The 22,509-nt window shown below is 39.5% G+C and overlaps 1 protein-coding gene across 2 annotated transcripts in view; it reads left to right on the forward strand.

The window, feature by feature from the left end:
* Window positions 1-22,509, forward strand: part of WDR19 (WD repeat domain 19) — a 95,590-nt gene that overhangs the window by 48,908 nt on the left and 24,173 nt on the right. For both annotated transcript variants that reach the window (XM_047719122.1, XM_047719121.1), the window contains exons 18-28: window positions 1,372-1,531; window positions 1,751-1,861; window positions 4,629-4,738; window positions 8,490-8,547; window positions 11,282-11,422; window positions 11,503-11,585; window positions 12,052-12,135; window positions 13,346-13,492; window positions 13,873-13,997; window positions 16,095-16,207; window positions 17,737-17,805. In XM_047719122.1, coding sequence (XP_047575078.1) covers window positions 1,372-1,531; window positions 1,751-1,861; window positions 4,629-4,738; window positions 8,490-8,547; window positions 11,282-11,422; window positions 11,503-11,585; window positions 12,052-12,135; window positions 13,346-13,492; window positions 13,873-13,997; window positions 16,095-16,207; window positions 17,737-17,805 — 1,201 coding nt within the window. The remainder of the gene's footprint in view (window positions 1-1,371; window positions 1,532-1,750; window positions 1,862-4,628; window positions 4,739-8,489; window positions 8,548-11,281; window positions 11,423-11,502; window positions 11,586-12,051; window positions 12,136-13,345; window positions 13,493-13,872; window positions 13,998-16,094; window positions 16,208-17,736; window positions 17,806-22,509) is intronic.

Raw genomic sequence — 22,509 nt, forward strand, 5'->3', positions numbered from 1 at the left:
AGGCTTCTCCCCTTCTCCCAAGCGTCTTGTTTGCTTTTGTGATTTTTAAAGGTCAAATCCCATTAAAGTAGGGGAGATGATAGTATTTGCCTCATTTATGGGATTATTGTGAGGCTTAAATAAGAAAACCGGGTGGGGGGGGTAGAGAATGTGTGAATTCTAAAGGAAGTGCAACTATCCGAAGCCCTTCAGAACAAAGAGGTTCGTCATCACCCAAATAGTACACTTATGGTGAAATTAATAATTAATAATTATATAATTAATAATTAATAAGTCTCATGATTTCAGCAGTATCCTAATGTCGACATAAGAAGTTTGGGTTTGCCTTGCTGGGGACGTCCTTTTTCTGCTGCTGCTTCTTACCTGTTAACGGCCGCTGTGAGCTTTCCTTTGTGGCTCCGACTGTGTCTTACATGTTGCTGTTCCTTAGGGTCCCATGAGCCCCTCTTCTCTTCTCTAATGATTCTTCCTGAGTGCATCTCCCCTACTGACACAGCTCCAATAGCATTCATAAGAGGCGGACTCTAGAATGTGTATCTTCCACTTAAACCTGTATGTACTGCTACCCACCAGCTGTGTGTTTGGGAGTCCGTGAGCTCCTCACACTCGCTCTGTTTAAAACAGCTCATCTTCCCAGCCTGCGCTTTCCCCCCAGTCCTAATCCCACATGCACATGTCCCAACATACACACCGACACCAACGCACACCCACACCCCAGACCTTTTCCTCCCTGCTGCCCCGTATTCCCCCACTAACGCAGGCCCTCACTCGAAAAATCCATACTCTAAGCACTCCCCGACCGCCCTCTCGGCTGATAGCCTCATGACAATCTCATCTAGTCACCACCTTTGAAATACCAGTCAGGGGACACCTGGGGGACTCAGTCAGTTAAGCATCTGCCTTCAGCTCAGGTCATGATTCCAAGGTCCTGGATCGAGTCCTGCATCAGAGCCCACTTCTCCCTCTCTCTCTGCCTGTCAGTACCCCTGCTTGTGGGTGTTCTCTCTCTCTCTAGTAAATAAATAAATAAAGTATTGAAATTTAAAATTTTAAAATGTTTAAAAAACATTTTAAATGTGTTTTTTTTTAAAGAACGTTTTAAAAAGATTTTATTTATTTGAGAGAAGGAGATAGCGAGAGAGAGCCCAAGCCAGGGGGAAGAAGGAGAGAAGGCGTCCAAGAAAAAAGATTGATCTGTACAATAAAGGAAGAAAAGTTTATGTAGTTTTTCATAACTTGGAAATGAGGATGACAGATGAAGAAGTGTTTTTGCAAAATTTAAGACCCAACATGATAATCCATATAACCTGAAAATTGCCAACCAGGGGGCAAATAGAGCTCCCTGATGAAACCGATATGTTGAAATGCTAGGTTTTCTGATGCTTGGGAAATGTGCAAGCTTCTGAATGATCACGCTGCCTGGAATGAGCTGGCCAGAGCTTGTCTCCATCACATGGAAGTGGAGTTTGCCATCCGCGTCTATCGGACAATCAGAAATGTGGGCATGGTGATGTCCTTGGAACAGATAAAGGTAAGCAGCATCTCACAAGACTTAACTGCATTTAATGGTATGTATTCAGTCATGTTAAGTTTCCGCAGTTAGTCTTCCCTAACTCATCCGCAGTTAGTCTTCCCTAACTCATCAGCAAGTTAATTGGTAGAACCTTAGCCACTTCCTACTAAGCAAAGGCTTAAAAAAAAAAAATGAAACACTTCTATTTCTTCTCATTAAAACTGCTTTTATTTGTAGGGAATAGAAGACTACAATCTTCTGGCAGGACATCTTGCCATGTTTACTAGTGATTTCAACCTGGCTCAGGACCTGTACCTTGCGTCCAGCTGTCCTATTGCTGCGCTGGAGGTATGGCAGCGGATAAAGCTGGGAAGAACGTAATTAGAATTGTTCAGCACCGGAAGCCTCATGCCTTCCCCCTCCTGATATTTAGACATTTCAGCTTTAAGACCCCTGAGTATTCATTAATTTCAAAAATACTTTCATTCTGTGTTTTGTGGAACCGTAAAAGGCATGTAATTGTAATGTTACCAAATAATTTCAAGTCTCAGTTGTGTCCAAAGGGAACAGATTATGTAATTTACAAAAATGCATGCACGTGGCAACAGCCACCGTTTATCGAGAGCCCACATGTGACGGGCACTTTCCTAAGCACTTGATATATTTTTAACTCAGTTAACCCTCACAGCAATCCCAGGAGATAGTTATTGTCTCTATTGCCAAATGGGGACACTGAGGTGCATGTATCTTTTACTTGGCATATGAGATTCTGTTGTGCACTGAGAGGTTTACCAAGGACCTTACTTTCCCAGAGATTTGAGCATTGCAGGGGAAGGACTAGAACAGAGGGAAGGACCCAGATCAGTGCAAGGGCCAAGTGGCTATATAGAATAGCAGTTAAGAACAGGGACTTTAGGGGTAGACATGTCTGGGTTCAGATCCCAGCTCTGTATCACCCTGGACAAGTTATTTAATCTTTCTATCTCCTGGTCCATTTCTTTAAAGTAGGGGAAAAATATCTGGTCTATAGGGTTGCTATAAAGATTTTTAAATGAGGCTAAATCCTTTGGAATACTGCCTGATCAATAGTAAAGACCCTGGGACGCCTGGGTGGCTCAGTCAGTTAAGTGTCTGCCTTCAGCTTGGGTCATGATCCCAGGGTCCTGGGATCTAGTCCCACATGAGGCTCCTTATTCAGTGGTGACCCTGCTTCCTCTGCCCCCACCCCACTGGCTCATGCTGTCTCTCTCTCTCTCTCTTTGACAAATAAATAAGTAAAATCTTTAAAAAAATAGTTAAGACGCAAAGTGATAGCTATTGTCATTAATGTTATCCTATCTCAAATCAGCATTTGCTCAATTACACAGAGGAGTTGTTTTAAAAAATACTTGCTATTGGTTTTACAACTTCATTTTTTTCAAATTACTTGACAGCCAATTTCCATTTTTAAATTTTAAGTGAACTGGGGTGCCTGGGTGGTTCAGTGGGTTAAACCTCTGCCTTGGCTCAGGTCATGATCTCAGGGCCCTGGGATCGAGCCCTGCATCAGGCTCTCTGCCTGCCTCTCTGCCTACTTGTGATCTCTCTCTCTATCAAATAAATTAAAAAAAAAAAAACCTTTAAATTTTAAGTGAACTGAATTAATTTTGTTCTAACAAAAAAATAATTTTAGATTATTTGCAACAATTGAGGACACCCTGAACTTGGACTTGGTACACATTGAAGTAGGGATATGGTTGTGATATGAAGGAAAAAATGCCACCTTAATTCTTCTGCATTTAGCTGTGAGCACTTGCCGTTTGCTACCAGAATTGTAAAGGATTTGAGGTGATGGGTAGAGAGGGGTGCTTGTACCTGTCATTCCTTTAACCTCAGTGTGAAGGCTGAGGAGTTAGCCAGGTAAAGAGGTCAGAGGCACAGCCCTGCTGCTTAGCTCTGTATATCAAACTTTGTATATAAAACTGGCCTCTCTTTGCCTCCATTTCTGGATCTCTAAAATGGGTACAAGAAAAGTAACTTGCTAAAGGCCCAATTAGGATAATTGAACAAGCTAATATCCTCGAATAGTACCTGGCAAAGAATAGCACTTGGAAAAATGTTAGCTATTATTAATTCCTTACAAAGTGTGACTAAAGTGAGGAATGAACTCCAAAAGATTCTTTAAGGATTAGTTTATGTTTGGAATTGTGTCCCAGATGCAGATAAAAGACCACAGGAGCCTGGAAGAAAGACATGTTCACATTTTGTCTTTATGTTTGCTATTATTCATGTAATTTCAGATTTTCTCAGAAAATAACATCAATTCCTATAGTTAGGTACTTCTCATTTTTTTAATTCTCTCCCCTCTAGTAAGAAAAATTAACCTCAATTGATGGAATTGATTTTAATTCAATTTAATTCTTTCATATGGGTAAAAATTAAATCCAAAAGAATAATATTTTGTTAGGGAGGGTTGAGTTTTGGAGGACCACAAGCCGTTGTAATAGTAAGATGGTTTTGCTCTCCAAGAACCAGTTTTACCCCCGTGGGAGCTCTGTCACTCCCACTGAGAATGTATGTTTGAGTACTATGTTAAGTTACAGGGTCAAGTTCCACTTTTTTTTTTTTTTTTAAGATTTTATTTATTTACTTGAGAGAGAGAGACAGTGAGAGAGAGCATGAGCGAGAAGGTCAGAAGGAGAAGCAGACTCCCTGTGGAGCTGGGAACCTGATGCTGGACTCCATCCCGGGACTCTGGGATCATGACCTGAGCTAAAGCAGTTGCCCAACCAACTGAGCCACCCAGGCACCCCTCAAATTCCACCTTTTTTTTTTTAGGATTTTATTTATTTATTTGACATACAGAGATCACAAGTAGGCAGAGAGACAGACAGAGAGAGGAGGAAGCAGGCTCCCTGCTGAGTGGAGAGCCTGATGTGGGTCTTGATCCCTGGACCCTGGGATCATGATCTGAGCCGAAGGCAGAGGCTTAAACCACTGAGCCACCCAGGAGCCCCTCAAATTCCACTTTTTAAACAAAAAGCTCTTCTAATCACTTCTGGTAAAACTAGCACTGTATGGTGACAATGCAAAGTAATTTGTTCATTTGAAATTAAGGTCTCTGTCTTCCTGATAGATGAGAAGGGATTTACAGCACTGGGACAGTGCACTACAACTGGCAAAGCGCTTAGCCCCGGACCAGATACCGTTTATATCAAAAGAATATGCTATTCAGCTTGAATTCACGTAAGTCCTTCTCTTTATGTTTTTTGGTCAGTCGCTAACTGCTGAATATCCCCAATTCCGAGCTGCCATTAATGAGAAGGCCCTCCATTGACTGAGTAATTGCTTGTTAGAGGTAGAAATCTATATTATCTGTAGTTCCAAAAAAAATTGTCTTTTCTCACTAGCAAAGGCTTGTCCAGGCCTTTATCCACTGTCATTTTCAGCTCAAAACTGAAGTCTGGGTGTAAGCCTTTCCTACACCAAGAATCTAGCTACTGTTTGGAATCACACCTGGCCAGCAGCAGTTATGCATAGTATGGGGGGGGGGGGGGAGGGGGCGGACTGCTTTTCACAGCCTGTGTTCATGACCTTGACCTCTTCGAACCCTTCGCCGCTTTGCAGTGTAATTTCAAGTCATAGTGAAAAAAAGCACAGAATTTGATCTACATCTTCTGTTTGCTTAAAATTATAGTTTTCCTCTCTCTAAGTTGAATTGCATCTGGATAAAGGTTGGGTTGAAAGTCAAGCCCAAAGCTTTTCACAGGTGGTCATTCGACGCTTGAGTAGTAATCCTTCGTGCTACATGAGTCGGCTTCACAGATCTCTCCTACCTTTGGAAACTGTCAGTTCCAAGAGCGTTAGAGTTTTCTGATGCTCTTTGCTGCTCGACCGCCTTGTCGGTAGTCCTAATTACAGAATGTAGATTTTTATTTCATGGCCGCGTAAAAGTGTGATGGTAGAAGCATTCAGAATCCAGTGTTAAGCTCACAGGCAGCCATGCTTAGTGCTACCAAGGCATTTAAATACCTGGAGAGGCAATTCAAGTGAATAATTTTCTTGCAAATTCAGTTCACACAGGTATGTACAATAACGACTGTATCACACCCCTGGACAGTTTCTTTTGACATTGATTATACATTGCCATTTCAAAAATAGTGAAATGTGGAAAAGTATTGGTCTTTGAACAAAGAAAAAATGGTTCTAACGGTTTTTTAAAAATATTTTTGTATAGTTCCGCTTTATTTTCAGCTGACTTTGGATTCACTGAGAATATGGACACCCAAACTATATCTGGAGAAATCATGCTTTCAAAAAGTGGTCTTTCATGTCTAACCGTCCTCCCTTATTTGAAATTTTATATCTTGCAAATAAAAACTTTTTAGAGATTTCATTTCTTTTGTAGCCAACCTCAATTTAAGTTTGTCACATATTTGCCCCTTAAAAAGTAACTCTGGAAGGGCGCCTGGCTGGCTCAGTTGGTAGCGCCTGTGACTCTTGACCTCAGGGTTGTAAGTTCAAGTCCCATGTTGGGTGTAAAGCTTATTTTAAAATAAAATCTATTTTTAAAAAAAGTAACTTCATATATTAAAAAGGACAAATTGCAATCTTAGTGCATAACCTAAAGGTCACGGCCTCCCAGTGCCTTGGCATTCCATCTCCATCCTGAGAGTGACAGGGTCTTAGAGCACAAAACCTCTGTGCTAAAGGAAAAAGGGTCATTTCATTGGGAAATGACCCACCATATCCTCCCAGAACACAGACACCTTAGTAAACCCTTGGACCGTGGAGAAAACATTTATTTTCTCCTTTTGGGGGGAAATCGAAGCTTTTGTAGCAAACTCTAAAACTTTGTCTTATTATAATCGGGTGAGCTGAGGTCCGTTGAAAGCCAGTGCTTTGTTGATATTTATTAAAATTTCTAGCACTTTCTCACCACCAACTCCCAAAACTTTCACTGCTATTTGGACTCTGATCTAGACAAACACCCAGTCCCCAGTGATCAAGCATTTCCTTTGTAATCATAGTAACTAAGTAGGTTAGCGGGTGAGGAAACCGAGTGAGGCTTAGGGAGGTTGGATAACTTCCTCAGCTGATAAAAGATGGAGCTCGCATGGAGCTTAGTGCCATTTTTAGAGGAAGATGGATCTGCAGTTGGGCCTCAGCCACAAATCACAGGATTCATTCTGTCCCAGATAATCAAAGCAAGGTAATAAATAGGTCTTGTGGATATGCATACCCACGTTAGCATCAGTTATGGGAGTATTATTGTTATTTATATTATATATAATGCTTTTTATCTCAGTAAGAACCAGGGCCTTTGATACTGTAATCCTAAGCGTGTTCCTTCATGTCTACCCTGATCCCTTCAATACATATTCTTCTTACAAATATTGGGCCTTCAGAAAATACATTCATTTTCATGGTCATGTTACTATCATTTAGTGCCCAAAAAGAGATCATCAAAAGTGGCCTATTCAGAAGACACGAACAAACATTTCTCCAAGGAAGACATACAGATGGCCAAGAGATCCGTGGAAAAGCTCAGCATCAGGGAAATGCAAATCAAAACCACAATCAGATATCATCTCACACCTGTCAGAATGTCTAAAATAAAAAACACAAGAAACAGGTATTGGTGAGGATGTGAGAAAAAGGAACCCTCGTGCACTGTTGGTGGAAATGCAAACTGGAACAGCCACTGTGGAAAACAGCATGGAGATTCCTCAGAAAATTAAAAACAGAATTATCATATGATCCAGTAATCACACTACTGGGTATTTACTCCAAAAAAACCCCAAAAACACTCATTCAAAAAGATGTATTTTTTAATGCAATCCTACATTTACTGCAGTGTTATTTACAAGAGCCTAGATGGGGAAGCAACCCGAGTGTCCACCAACAGATGAGCGGGTCAGAGGGTGTGGTGTACACACAATGCGGTGTTTGCTTGGCCGTAAAAAAGAGTGCAGTCTTGCCATTTGTAATAACACCGGTGGATCTACAGGGTAAAACGCTAAGTGAAATTAAGTCAGAGAAAAACAAATACTGTGTGATTTTACTCATATGTGGAATTTAAGAAACAAAATAAATGAAGAAAAAAGACAAAAAACCCATACTCCTAAAAATAGAGAACAAACTGGTGGTTGGCAGAGGGGAGATGGGGCAGGGGGTGAAGTAGGTGGAGGGGATTAACAGTACACTTTCCATGATGAGCACTGAGGCACATTCGTTGAATCATTGTACACCTGACTAACAACACTGTATGTTAATTATACTTGAATTTAAAAAATAATTTTTTAAACATAAAGGATTCCCCCCCAGAAGTGGCCCATCACATTTAACATAGCACCCCAAAATGCCTGACATACTACAAAGTAAGTACCCTACAGTCTCGCATAATCTAGCTTTATAATTATTATTTTTTGAGAGAGAGTACATGCGCAAACACACGTGAGTTAGTTGGGGTGGGGAGCCGAGGGAGTGGGGGAGAGAATCTTGAGCAGTTTCCCTGGTCAGCACAGAGCTCGGTCTCACGACCCAAGAGACCATGACCTGAGCCAAAATCAAGAGTCAGATGTGGGACGCCTGGGTGGCTCAGTTGGTTGGACGACTGCTTTCGGCTCAGGTCATGATCCCGGAGTCCCAGGATCGAGTCCTGGGATCAAGTCCCGCATCGGGTTCCCAGCTCCACGAGAAGTCTGCTTCTCCCTCTGACCTTCTCCTCGCTCATGCTCTCTCTCACTGCCTCTCTTTCAAATAAATAAGTAAAATCTTAAAAAAATAAAAGACGCTCAACTGACTGAGCCACCCCCAGGCGCCCCTGTAATCATTTTTAAAATGAACTGCACTTGAAAAAAAAAAAGCTTGTATGTTGTGTATCACATCTTTTGTGAGCTCAAGCAACCCAGTGACAAAGATTATCTTTTAAATCTTGTCTATGTAAATATGATACATATTTGTGTATTGAAATTCACTCTGATTTTTCTTTCAGGGGTGATTATGTAAATGCTTTGGCTCATTATGAGAAAGGAATAACTGGTGATCAGAAGGTAACCTTGAATCAAGATATGTGTAATTATCTTCAGGTTTGTTAGTTTCATTTAAAAAGCCATTGTCTGAATTGCTTCTTACTTATTCAGTATCTGGTAGGTGAGCTCTTTTTCAGTTTATTAACAACCTTGCAAAGGATATAGTTTCATCATTTAAAAACACTTAAAAACTGAAGGTGAAAATATTTTTATCAGTCTGAAAAAGAGGTATTTTCCTTTGTATATTAACTGTGAGCTTCTTGTTAATGCTGGGAGTAAAATTTTTATGCCTTCCCACGTATAGGCTGACTATGATTTTCACAAAGCTTTTCCTTTCACTCTTAAAACGTTTCACTAACCACTGAGAAGTTAACTCCCATGCCATAAAGTCCATTCTGCCCCTTCATCTGTCACGCTGTATCTTTTATGATGATCCTGGAAAGTGTGGACTTTACCCGCTATTCCAGCCCATTCTCCCCCTAGAATTTTAGCTCAAGAAGCCAAATTTTGCAATAAAAGTTGATGCTTTTACGTGATGTCTTGTAAAGAGTGAAAATCTTATTTGATGTTTTTACATGATGTCTTGTTAAGAGTGAAAATTTTATTTGATGTTTTTACGTGATGTCTTGTAAAGAGTGAAAATCTTATTTCCTTTCTTTTATCTAGAATTTTTATTACAGAAGTCATAATTTCATTACGGTCAATTTAAAAAACTGCAACAGTGTGACATGAAAAGTCACCTTTTCATTCTCTCCTCTATCACATGACTCAGTGGTAACCACTGGTCACAGTTTTATATGTTTCCACACAAGAATCTCTTGTAAGCATGCAGATATATGTATGAGATGTGGGTTTTTACTAAATATGGAATCATTCATTTCTATTCATTTAGCAAAGATGAACTGAAATCCGTTCTATGAAAAGCAGTATTCGGCTTTCTTCATGGTCTTTCAAGTCAATACACACAAATCAATTTTAATCTTTTAAGAGTTTCTCATGTCCTGTTGTTTATTTTTATTTATTTATTTATTTTTTAAAAGATTTTATTTATTTGTTTGACAGACAGAGATCACAAGTAGGCAGAGAGGCAGGCAGAGAGAGGAGGAAGCAGGCTCCCTGCTGAGCAGAGAGCCCGATGTGGGGGCTTGATCCCAGGACCTGGGATTGTGACCTGAGCAGAAAGCAGAGGCTTTAATCCACTGAGCCATCTAGGCTCTGCCTCATGTCCTGTTGTTTAGATGTGCACAGTTTTTTCATCTACTCCCTTATTGAATTTTGTTTTTGCTTTTTTTTTTACTATGAAAATAATGCAATGAATGTTCTACCTAGTATTCTTGTATCTCTAACTACCTAAGATAGTATTTCTGAAGGATATATTCTTATAGATGGGATTTCTAGGTCATAGAATGTATGCTTTTAATTTCTTACAATGTCAGGTTGCTCTCCAAAAGAATTTATAGCGACTTATACAGCTAAAGGCCTGTCTGTATGGAGGTGTCGATCCCACCCCCCATTTCCAACAACATCTAATGTTACCATGTTATCTCCTCTACCAATTTCATAAGCCAAAAAAAGGTATTTTATGTGTATTTGATTATTAGTGGAGCTGAGCATGTTTTATTTCTTGGTCAATTACATGTTTTTTTATGAATTGCCTGATCATATCCTTTGCCCATGTAACTCGGGTTTTTGATCTTTTCTTTGGCTACATATATTTTAGGTGTTTTTTTTTTTTTTGTTAATCGGTGTTATTGAATACAGTAACTGCTAGCCACACATGGCTATTTAAACTCATGAAAATGAAATAAAATTTAAAATTCAATTCCTCTGTCACACTGGCCATATTTCAGCTACTCAAGAGCTGCTCGTGATTGTTAGCTACCACGTTGGACCAGGCAGGTACAGAACATTTCCATCACCAGAGTGTTCTAGACCTGGTGCTTCACATAAAATGCAATCTGACAGTATAGTTCACTAGTACACATTAATTACTTGAAAATTTCTGTAGTTATCTTTAATGAATTAGGCAATTTTATATAAAGTTTTTAATGTTTAATCCTGTCTAATGGAGAAATCTTCAATTCCGTAAATGGTTTTTTTCCTTAATTTTGCTCATAGCATTTATGCTGTGTATCAGATACCAAGAAGACATACAAAGATATACAAGGCATTATGACATGGGGTAGTAAAAATTTGTACTTAAGCATCAACGATCCAGACTTCTTTTTAGGTTTATTTAAATCAAGTTAGTTAACGTAAGTGTATTATTAGTTTCAGGGGAAGAATTTAGTGAATCATCAGTTGCATTTAACACCTGGTATTCATTCCATCAAGTGCCCTCCTTCATGCCCATCACCCAGTTACCCCGTCCTCCCGCCCACCTCCCCCCTGCAATCCTCAGATTGTTCTTTGTAGCTAAGAGTCTCTTACAGCTTACCTCCCTCTCTGCTTTTATCATATTCTTCCTTCCCTTCCTCTATGTTCATCGGTTTTCTTTCTTAACTTCCACATATGAGTGAAATTGTTAGATATTTATAACGATCTAGACTTCTAAAGAAAAAAGTATGGCTTTGTAACGGGTGATTTAAAAAAAAAAAAAAAAGGACTCGGTGTTATTTCATAACCTTGAGATTTGCCTGGAAGGGTTAATGAAAGTAGTGTTTGGGCTCATTTTAGATTTAAATTAATTGTTTGGCTGAAATAAATCAGTTTAACTTAGGGTCTGATTTGTAAGTTATTTGCCTTATGATTTCAGGAACACGATGAAGTGTGTCTGGCTGGGGTGGCCCAGATGTCCATAAGAATGGGAGACATACGCCGAGGGGTTAACCAGGCTCTGAAGCATCCCAGCAGGGTCCTTAAAAGAGACTGTGGCGCCATATTGGAGAATATGAAGGTGTGCTTGTCTCTGCATAAATATTCATGGGCACTTTCATGTAATAAATTCAGTGTTTTAATAATCTCCTATCAATTTAGCAATTTTCAGAAGCAGCCCAACTGTATGAAAAGGGTCTCTATTATGACAAAGCAGCCTCGGTTTACATCCGCTGTAAGAATTGGTAAGAATTGGCTAAAACTTGTTCCAAGCAGGTGTGGAAATGAAGGGGTCCTGGTGGTCTCCCCTCTTGTTTCCTTGCGGTTCCTCCCTCCTGGACATCCTGTTCCCTCTTCTCTTTATCTCCTTCTCCTTCTTCTTCTGTGAGCTCATGTTCATAGTTCATTTTCCAAAGAACAGTATGTCCTATCAGTCTGGTGTGGGGAGATCTCTGATCAGACAAGTTACTAGGGGAAAAAGCTCTGTTGTCCCCGAAGAGCTCAACCACTGTCTTGGTTTCCCACAGAGAGAGAGGGCAGGGTGTGGGGTCAGAAGGAAAAGCAGTTACATCCGCTTCTACCTATAGGAACCAAGATTTCTTTAAAGATTGTGATAACTATTTTGAATCCTAAAAACTAACATTTGATTGTAGGACACTACCTCGGGTTCGAACATAGTGCTGACATTATTCTCCAAAACCTGCCTTCTAGGGCCAAAGTTGGTGAGCTTCTGCCTCGTGTTTCTTCCCCAAAGATTCACTTGCAGTATGCCAAAGCGAAAGAAGCTGATGGAAGGTTTGTACAGATTCTCAGATTCGTTCAGATTTAAAGCACTTTGTAAGTTTGATAAATTAACCATCGACCTTTGCAACCTCTGCAAAAGGCAGAGTGGAGGAAGGAAACATCTTTTGCCTTCATCTGGCCTGAATGCTAGAATGTTCAGTCTCTCCCATAACTTATATACCTCTATTGATCCCTTGTATATTCAAATATAGGCTACTGTCTCTTGTATTTGAGAGTTAAATATTAAAGTTGATATTTTTGATGTAATGTGGCATGAAAACAAAGTGATCATCATTTTATTACGAAGGATAACATGGATGCAGAGGATAAGAACAGTGAAGGAATACAAATTCCCCACCCATGATAGCTCAGTGAGAGCCACAAAACAGCGTCAAGATACAGCAATGGATAGTTAATATCCAAAACATACAAAGATTCCCAGCAACATGCTATAAGAAACTCAAAGTCAAGGGTTCCCAGAGGAGGAAACACAATTATGAAATTGTATTTCGTATAAACATGGAAAAGCTCTACCTCATTAAATGTCTTACTAGAATGGAAAGAGCTGGATGGAGAGCTAGTGGGGAATGAAGAGAAGTCTCGAGCTCCATCTAGAGGTTGACACACAAAGATTTTATAGATCACTTTTTGCTGTACCTATAAATGTGGAATAGTCTGTATTTTCTGTTTTCTAAAATAAGCTTATATCACTGTTTTAATCTTCCCACTCCAAAAAAAGTAAAGTGTAAAAAATTACATGGTTCAGATGAGAAAACACAATTCAATGTGAATATTTTACTGTTAGTTTATTAAACCTGTAAAAAGAACTCATTTTAGTGAGACGAGTCCTTATATTCTTTCTGATGAAGAAGTAGTTCAAGAAAAATAAGAAACCACCACCAAACAGGCGCCTGGGTGGCTCAGGTGGTTAAGCATCTGCCTTTGGCTCAGGTTATGATCTGAGAGTCCTGGGATCAAATCCCACATCGGGCTCCTCACTCAGTAGGGAGGCTGCTCTTCCTCTCCCGCCTGCCCCACCCCCCGCTTGTGTTCCCTCTCTTGCTGTCTCTCTCTCTCTCTCTCAAGGAAGGAAGGAAGGAAGGAAAGAAAGAAAGAAAGAAAGAAAGAAATCACCATCATTAAAAAATTGTCCCATTTATTGACATTTCTCCCCAATGCAACAGTGTTAAGAAAGCTCTTCTGAACTAAGTATTTCTTACAGATACAAAGAAGCTGTTGTGGCTTATGAGAATGCGAAACAGTGGAACAGTGTCATCCGCATCTATCTGGATCACCTCAACAATCCTGAGAAGGCTGTCAGTATTGTCAGAGAGACCCAGTCTCTGGATGGCGCCAAAATGGTAGCCAGGTAACAGAATGCATGTTCTTTGGAGTTCCAAAAAAAGAAAGTCCGCACTTCCCCTCATTAAATAAATTTTGTACCAAATTTTTAAAATTAAAAAAAAAATTTTTTTTAAAGACTAAATATTCCCTTTGAAAACTCAAATATTCCCTTTGAAAACTCAAAGGGAATATTTAGTCTTTTTGTTTGGTCTAAGTATTTAAGTTCAAAGTGTGTCTGTTGTGGTCAGTGCTTGAGAGTAATGCTTTTCTAACACAAGCCTATAGTGTAGAACTGCGGTTTGCCTGATTTTTTTAGTGGCTTCTCATAGTTGCAGAAAGATTTTATTTTGTCAATGACAAACTTACTTGAAATGAGTCAAACTGATGAAAGTAACTTTGTTTTAGGTTTTTCCTACAGTTGGGTGACTACGGGTCTGCCATCCAGTTTCTTGTTATGTCCAAATGTAATAATGAAGCTTTCACACTGGCTCAGCAGCACAACAAAATGGATATCTATGCAGACATTATTGGTAAATACCACTGTTTGCCCTCATTTCTCTTAAAGATTTGTATCATAGGAATCCTCAACTCTTACGATTCAAGTTTCGGATAGGCATGCCCCAAGCACATACCCTCACACCACTTACACATAGACACACGCATATCTGTATGGCACTTGTCTGATTTCAGGATTCCTACTGTCTCAAAGTGAGATGGAATTATAAGACCATTTTCAAAAATCCAGTTTTGGGGGGGACCTTTAAAAGAGGTCCGATTTCCCAAATTCTGCCGTTTGTCAACCAGTGTTAAAACAAGGTTCCAAAATGAAGGTAACTGAAAACACTAAAGAATTTTTTAAGAAATATTTTCATAAATGTTTTAAATTGACATATAAATTAAGATTATATGATTATACTTGGATGAAGAGTGATATAAGCAAGATATGGTTTTCCAGAAGAAGGTCCAAAAGAGAATTTTTCTATTCTGAGAACACTTGCCTAATAGGTTTTCTTTCCTTGTTTGCAATTATTCTTAGAAACCACTGAAATAATTTTGAGATTCATATATAGTGTTATTTGTGGTGGTATTTTATTTTGTTTTGTTTTTATTGTGGAAAAGTACACATAACATAAATTTACCATTTTAACCATTTTTACATGTACAGTTCAGTCATATTAAGTACATTAGCATTGTACAACTATCACCACCACCCATTTTCAGAACTTTTCCATCATCTTGAACTAAAACCCTGTACTCAGTGAGCAGTATCTCCCCGTTTCCCTCTCCTCCAGCCCCTGATAGCCACTGTTGTACTTTCTGTGTCTATAAATTTAATGATTCATAGTGTGTCATATAAGTGACATATAAGTGTTGGTCCTTCTGTGTTATTTTGGGTTTTTTAATTTATTTACTTATTTTTATCTATTTTTTTAAGTGGGGTCCATGCACAGTGTGGAGCCCAGTGTGAGACTTGAACTCACAACCCTGAGATCAAGACCTGAGCTAAAATCAAGACCCAACATTCAATGGACTGAGCCGCCCAGGCAACCTTCTGTTATTTTGTTTTTTGTTTTTTTTAATTCACAAAAGAATTGTGAATCCATAAGAATTGATGATATGATTTATGAAAAAATCTTTCTTTCAGTCTTTAAGGGAACAAATAGGTAAAAGCATCTTCTAATATCTTACAAAGCCATTCAGATAATTGGAGAAAATAAACAGCTAAAGAAAAAAAGGAAATACAGTCAAAAGCAACATTAGACTCATTAATGTTTAGCTTGACAGATGACATTTCTGTCTCAACACTGCTGATCACCACAGCACTAATGGATTTGAGATTTTTTTCATTTCATAAGCATTTTTTTGCCTGCGCGTATGCACGCGCGCACGCACGCGCGCGCGCGCACACACACACACACACACACACACACACACAGAGTTACTTTTCTCCACCTTTCTTTACCCCCTTCTCCCATAAACTTCCTCTGTACCTTGGGCTGGAGGCCCAGGGCTATCATTATATTTGGTACATTAATGGACCTCCGACTCCTCTGTGTAAATGTAAGCAATGATTTTAGATCCTTCTCCCTCTTTGCTTAACATATAAAGAAAAACAGTAATTATCTTTAAATGGCATCTATGGGCTACTTGAATATTACCTCCTTATTTGTCTGACAAATACAGACAGTTGTCAAAACCAGGCAGTGCTGAGACGGGGAGACGGATTACATTTCTATTAAAGTTGACCTGTGATTGTTCTGAAACTCTAAGCCCATCACGATGGCAATTATGGTCCTAGTTGTTCCTGTTGTTTCAGGAGAGGAGATAAGGCTCTGAAAGATGGATAAAAGTTACAAAGGGTAATGTCAAACCACAACCTAGATTCTCACAAAGCCTCCTCATTTCCTGTCCTGATTCCTGTTTGAGTGAAAAGAAGATGGAACAGAGTTGATATTTGGGGTAATGACGGTGAAGGGGTTTTGTGAGGAAAACAAACACTCATAGCAACACTGATATTCACAGTTAAATTTTTTTTAATCATTTGATTTTGGATCTTATTTTTAAGTTAACAATAAAAGCTAAACACCTTTTGCTCAGATGTTTTACTCAATGAACTTCTGTCGTAGGTTCTGAAGATACTTCTAATGAAGACTATCAAAGCATCGCCTTATATTTTGAAGGAGAAAAAAGACATTTTCAGGCTGGAAAATTCTTCCTGCTGTGTGGCCAGTATTCACGAGTTAGTATTTCCCAAGAAAATACACATTGAACTCCATGGGAATGCTTAGGGGAATTTTTTTTTTTTTTTAAGTTATCTCTATGCTCAATGTGGGGTTCATACTCATGAGCCTGAGATCAAGAGTCACATGTCCCACCAACTGAGCCAGCTGGGTGCCCCAGAAATATTTTAAAATATATTATGCTCCCAGACACCCAGATCTGAAGTCTGAGTTAACTTTAAATCCTCTCTCTCCCACAGCCAGTCACATTCTTCCTTTATAGTATCTCTGACATCTGTCCCTTTTCATTCTACCTACTATCGACTTAATTCAGACCTGGGTCACCCCACTTATTATTCGATTATTAAAATATTATTTCTATTTTCCCTGTTTTTAGTTTCTATCCCTATAACTCACCCTACATTTTGTTCCCCAAATGGTACATACTTGCATTGCTAAAGAGCCCCACAGCAGGGGTTCTAGCAAGGACAGAACTAAACAATGCTGTGCATTCATTGTGTGACAGGTTGGGGACTACTGGGTGGCACCTGTTTGGTCTAACAGAAATAGCTTCTGCTACCAGAACATTGTTGCCTTTCAGGAAGTGGTCCTCCTAGTGCCCGATCAGAGGGTTTTTCATGAGAAACAGAAGTCTCAGTCTCCCAATTTTAAAATAGGGACCCAGATATTTGTATAATACTTCACTCACCAAAAAAAACACTGTGTGTGAACTCAGCTTTCTGGCCACCAACTTAGAGTTTCTGGCCACTTAGATAATGTCCAGACTCCTTAACTGACACTCAAGAAAAGTCCCACAAATTGACCAATGAGCCGGAACTTCCCAACAGCTGCTGGCATCTAGCTGTTTCCATTGGAAAAAACCTATATTCCTGCTAGCCTTTTCCCAGTCCTTTTCTCATCTAGATTCTCCTCTTCCCCACCTACCACGGACCTGTTCCTCTTCAAGTCCTTTTTCCTGGGTGGCACCTTTGGGACCATCCCCATGTAGATCAACTTTTCTTCCTCGGAGCACCTATGAAAACAACCAGTCATACTGCCCCTTTATCATTTAAACTTTTATAACCTTAATTTTCTTCATAGATGTGATGGTGTAGTGTTGTGGAATTAGCCCATTACGACTTAAAATAATTGGTTCCTTATATCATGACATTACACAGATCTGTCCTTCCTGGGATTCTCCCCAGCAGCCAGCACAGTCTCATGTATGTAGTAGCACGTGGGCAGTAGATACCTGTCGGACTAACGAATGAAAATAATTATTTCTTCACAATGAAAAAGGGCTTATTTTTCATTCTCCTCTCACCAGAAGTCTGAACTAAATTCTGGAGAAGGTTCACTGGATCCTTCCATCGCTGAGACTGCACTCAGCCTTTCAGGAGTGTATTTTAAGACCCAGACAACACACGCCCTTGGCTGAGAGGAGGGTACTTTCAGGAACTATCATTACTTTGAGTGTGTGAAAGCTTTGTTTTTCCCCAGGGTGAAAGCGGGCTGCACATTTTCAATTGCTATGCAATTCTCATTTCAGGCACTTAAACATTTCCTAAAATGTCCGAGCTCAGAAGATAATGCGGCCATAGAAATGGCAATTGAAACTGTAAGTAAACTCTGTAATGTGAACCTTTGAGAACGCCGATGTGCAAAATTAGACATGCGGAAATAGAACAAAGAGTGTAACCAGTTCCCAGGTACCCATCATCTGACTTCAGCAGCGATTGACATGTGACCATTCTTATGTTATTCAGACCCCCACCTCTTTTTCTGTATTATTTTAAACCAAGTCATTTATTTATGGGCACAAAATCTGTCTATAAAAGATAAGAACCTTTGCATTTTCTTGTAGGTGTAACTTGCATGCAGTAAAGTGCACAGATCCTAAATGTAGAGCTCATTTTTTCATATGAGTACACTGGTATGACCCCTGTTGAGATCAAGATACGGAACATTTCCCGCTTCCAGAATGCTCTCTTATGTTGCCTCCCAATCAGTGCCCCCAGCCAGGGGGAACCACAATTCTGACCTCTGTCCTTATAGACTGGTTGTATCTGTCTAGGTATTTCATATAAATGGCCTCATACATATTTTGTACTATTTTGTGTCCAGTTTCTTCCAATCAGCCGTTAAGTCTGCTAATGCGTTGTGTTACTGCATGCAGCAATAGTTCGTTTTTTTTTTTTTTTAAAGATTTTTATTTATTTATTTTTGTGATAGAGAGCACAGAAGCATGAGCGGGGGAGGGCCGGGGTTGTGGGGGGAAGCAGGCTCCCTGCTGAGCAAGGAGCCTGTTGTAAGACTCAATCCCAGGACCCTAAAATCATGACGTGAGCCAAAGGCAGACGCTTAACGGACTGAGCCACCCACGTGCCCAGTAATAGTTCATTCTTATTCTTGACTGAGTAATAGTCTACTGTACGACTATACCACAATTTATTTATCCATTATTCTGTTAATGGACATTTGGGTTTTCTCCAGTTTGGGCATATTATGAACAAAGTTGCCATAAATCAGTTCATGTCCTTTGATGGACATAACACTCTGCCTTATTGGGTATATATCCAGGAGTAGAATTACTAGGTCATTAGCTACACATATTTTAGCAACAGTAGGTACTGCCAAACATTTTTTTCAAAGTAGTTGTACCAATTTACCCTCTATCAGCCGTGCAAAAGAATTTATTTGCTCTCTTTACTGACACTTACCAATCTGTTTCATTGTAACTATTCTGATAGGTGTATAGTGGTATCTCATGGTTTTAATCCCTTTTTCTAAAAACTGATGATACTGAGCGATATGTATATTGGCTATTTGGATATCCTTTTCTGGAGTGCTTTTTAAATCTTTTTTTCTAATTTTTCGTTGTATCATCTCATTCTTACTGATTATAGGACTTTTTTATAATTTCTAGATCCAAGTATTTTCATTGAGAAATTGTGAAAATTTCTCAAGCTGTGGCTTGCCTTTTTATTCTTCCGTGGTGTCTGGATGGAAATAAATCAACTTATAAATCTTTTCTCTAATGGTTAGTGGTTTTTAGTCCTATTTAAGAAATCATTGCCCATTCTATATGTTTTCTTCTAGAGATTTGTTTTAGCTTTCTTATTTAGGCCTATGCCTATCCTGAATTAACTTTTGTGTATGGTGTGAGGTGGGAGTCAGGAATCTTTTTTTCCCATATGGATATCTGGTTGATCCAGCACCATTTATCAAAAGACTATTTTTTCCACACTGAATTATATACAGCATTTGTCATAGATGAAATGACCATTTTTGTGTAAGTCTGGTGTTGGATTCTATATTCTTTTCCATTGATTTGTCTCCCCTATACCACTACCACACTGTCTAAATTGTTGTGTTGTATGTATTCTTTACTATAATCTACTTTCTACCTCTGGATTTGCCTACTCTAGACATTAATATAAAGGGAACCATGTGTGTGACCTTTGTGTCTGGCATCTTTTTTTTTTTTTTTTAGATTTTATTTATTTATTTGATAGAGAGATCACAAGTAGGCAGAGAGGCAGGAGGGGGAAGTGGGGAAAGCAGGCTCCCCGCTGAGCAGAGAGCCTGATGTGGGGCTCAATCCCAGGACCCTGGGATCATGACCTGAGCCATTTCCAAGGTTCAATTGTGTTGTAGCATGTACTAATACTTCATTCGTTTTTATGGCTGAATAACATTCTGTTTTAGGACTCTACCACATTGTGTTTGATAACATTTGGGTTGCTTCTACTTTTGGGCATTTATGAATAATGCTGCTGTTAGCATTTGTGTACAAGTTTTTGTGTGGACTTGTGTTTTCATTTCTCTTGGGTATATACCTAGGAATTGCTAGGCCATATGTTAGCTCTATGTTTAACATTTTGAGGAACTGCCCAACTGTTTCCCAAAGCAGCTAAACCATTTTACATTCCCAACATTGCACTGCAGTTTCTCTAACAGTCATTCCTTGATATTATTGAACATCTACTTAGAATGCAAATTTCCCCATCTCCTGTATTTCCCACTAACTGGTAATTAAATCTAGATACTTGATTAGACATAGATTTGATATTTTTAGGAAAATGGCTTCATAAATGGTACCATGTACTTCCTATTTCATCATGTCAGTAGGCTCTTTTTTTTTTTTTTTTTTTTTTTTTTTCCTCTTGTTAGGATTCGGTTTGTGTCTACTTTGGATCTTTTTAGATTTTTTTTAACTTAAATTCAGTTAGTCAACATGTAGAGCATTATTAGTTTCAGAGATAGAGTTCAGTGATTCATCAGTCTTGTGTAATACCCCACGCTCATACATCACATGCCCTCCTTAATGTCCATCACCCAGTATCCCATCCCCCACCCCTCTGCCCTGCAGCAACCTGTTTCCTGTGACTGAGAATCTTGTATGGTTTGCCTCCCTCTCTGATTTCATCTTGCTTTATTTTTCCCTCCCTTCCCCTATGATCCTCTGTTGTTTCTTAAATTCTATGTATGAGGCTTATATCCTAATCAGCTCAGGCTGCCGTAACAAAATACCACAGACTAGGTGACTTAAAAAACAAAAATTTATTTCTCACAGTTCTGGAGGCTGAGAAGGCTAAGATCAAGGGGCCAGCCAGTTTGGTTCCTGTTGAGAGCTCTCTTCAAGGCTTGTAAGTGGCCACCTTCTTGCTATGTCCACATGTGGCCTTTCCAGGAGATCGCTCTCCCTTCCTCTTTTCATGATACCACTGATCCCATCATAAGGGCCCTACCATCATCACTTCATCTAACTCTAATTATTCCCAGAGGCCCTGTCTTCACATACAATCACATTGTGGGGTAGGACGTCAACATATGAATTTGGGAGGTACATAAACACTCCGTCTGTTATAGCCCATCATCTCTCTTTTTATGGTGTTAAGATTGATTATTGGATGTTGAAATGGTCAGCCCGATCCCCTCTGTTGTAAGGTTTCCCATTGGCCTTTCACCTAGTGATCTCAGCAGCCATTAATATTTATTACCTAGATCCATTATTTTATTAGGGGTTGCAAAATGATGATATTTGATTGTCATTCCTCCTGAATTTCACATCAGCTATTTGGTACCCTAAGATAAAAGGAGAATAAATACTTGACTGTTTCCCTTTGTTTACTAGTGTTGAGAATAAGGAGTTGGTTCCCTAGCATCCTCCAAAGTTATTTTATGATTTATTATTTTTTATTTTTATTTTTTTTTAAGATTTTATTTATTTGACAGACAGAGATCACAAGTAGGCAGAGAGGCAGGCAGAGAGAGAGGAAGGGAAGCAGGCTCCCCACTGAGCAGAGAGCCCGACGCGGGACTCGATCCCAGGACCCTGAGATCATGACCTGAGCCGAAGGCAGCAGCTCAACCCACTGAGCCACCCAGGCACCCTTTAATTTTCTTTTTAAAATTTTTTTAAAGATTTTATTTATTTATTTGACAGACAGAAATCACAAGTAGGCAGAGAGGCAGATAGAGAGAGGGGGGAAAGCAGGCTCCCTACTGAGCAGAGAGCCCGATGCGGGCCTCGATCCCAGAACCCTGAGATCATGACCTGAGCCAAAGGCAGAGGCCTTAACCCACTGAGCCACCCAGGCACCCTAGTTTTTTTTTAAAGAGAGAGCACAAGCACGCAGGGGGCAGTGGGAGAGGGAGAGACGGAATCCCAAGCAGGCTCCACGCTCAGCATGGAGTCTAACACAGGGCTGGATCTCCTGACCCTGAGATCATGATCTGAGCCAAAATCAAGAGTCAGATGCTTAACCAACTGACCTATGCAGATGCTCCTCCCAACACCTTTGTTAAAAAGACTGTTCTTCATTGTATGTTTTTGGCTCCTTTGTCATAGGTTAATCATCCCTATATGTGTGGGTTTACTTCTGGGCTCTCCACTCTGTTCCTTTAATCTGTGTGTCTGTTTTTGTACTAATACCATACTGGTTTGATTACTGTAGCTTTTCGTATAATTTGAAATCAGGGAGCACGATTCCTGCATGCAGCTTTCTTCTTTCTCAACATTGCTTTGGCTCTTTGGGATCTTTTGTGGTTCCATACAAATTTTTAGAATTATTCTAGTTTTGTGAAGTATGCCATTGGAATTTTGATAGGTATCACACTGAGTTTAGATTGCTTTGGGTAATAGGGACATTTTTAACAATATTCTTCTAAGCCATGAGCATGGAATATCTTTCTATTTATCTGTCTTCTTCAATTTCTCTCATCAGTGTCTTATGGTTTCAGTGTACAGGTCTTTTACCTGCTTGGTTAAATTTGTTGCTAGGTATTTTATTGTATCTGACGTGATTGTAAATGGGAT

The sequence above is a fragment of the Lutra lutra genome, chromosome 2, assembly GCF_902655055.1.
Source record: "Lutra lutra chromosome 2, mLutLut1.2, whole genome shotgun sequence".
Taxonomy (NCBI): domain Eukaryota; kingdom Metazoa; phylum Chordata; class Mammalia; order Carnivora; family Mustelidae; genus Lutra; species Lutra lutra.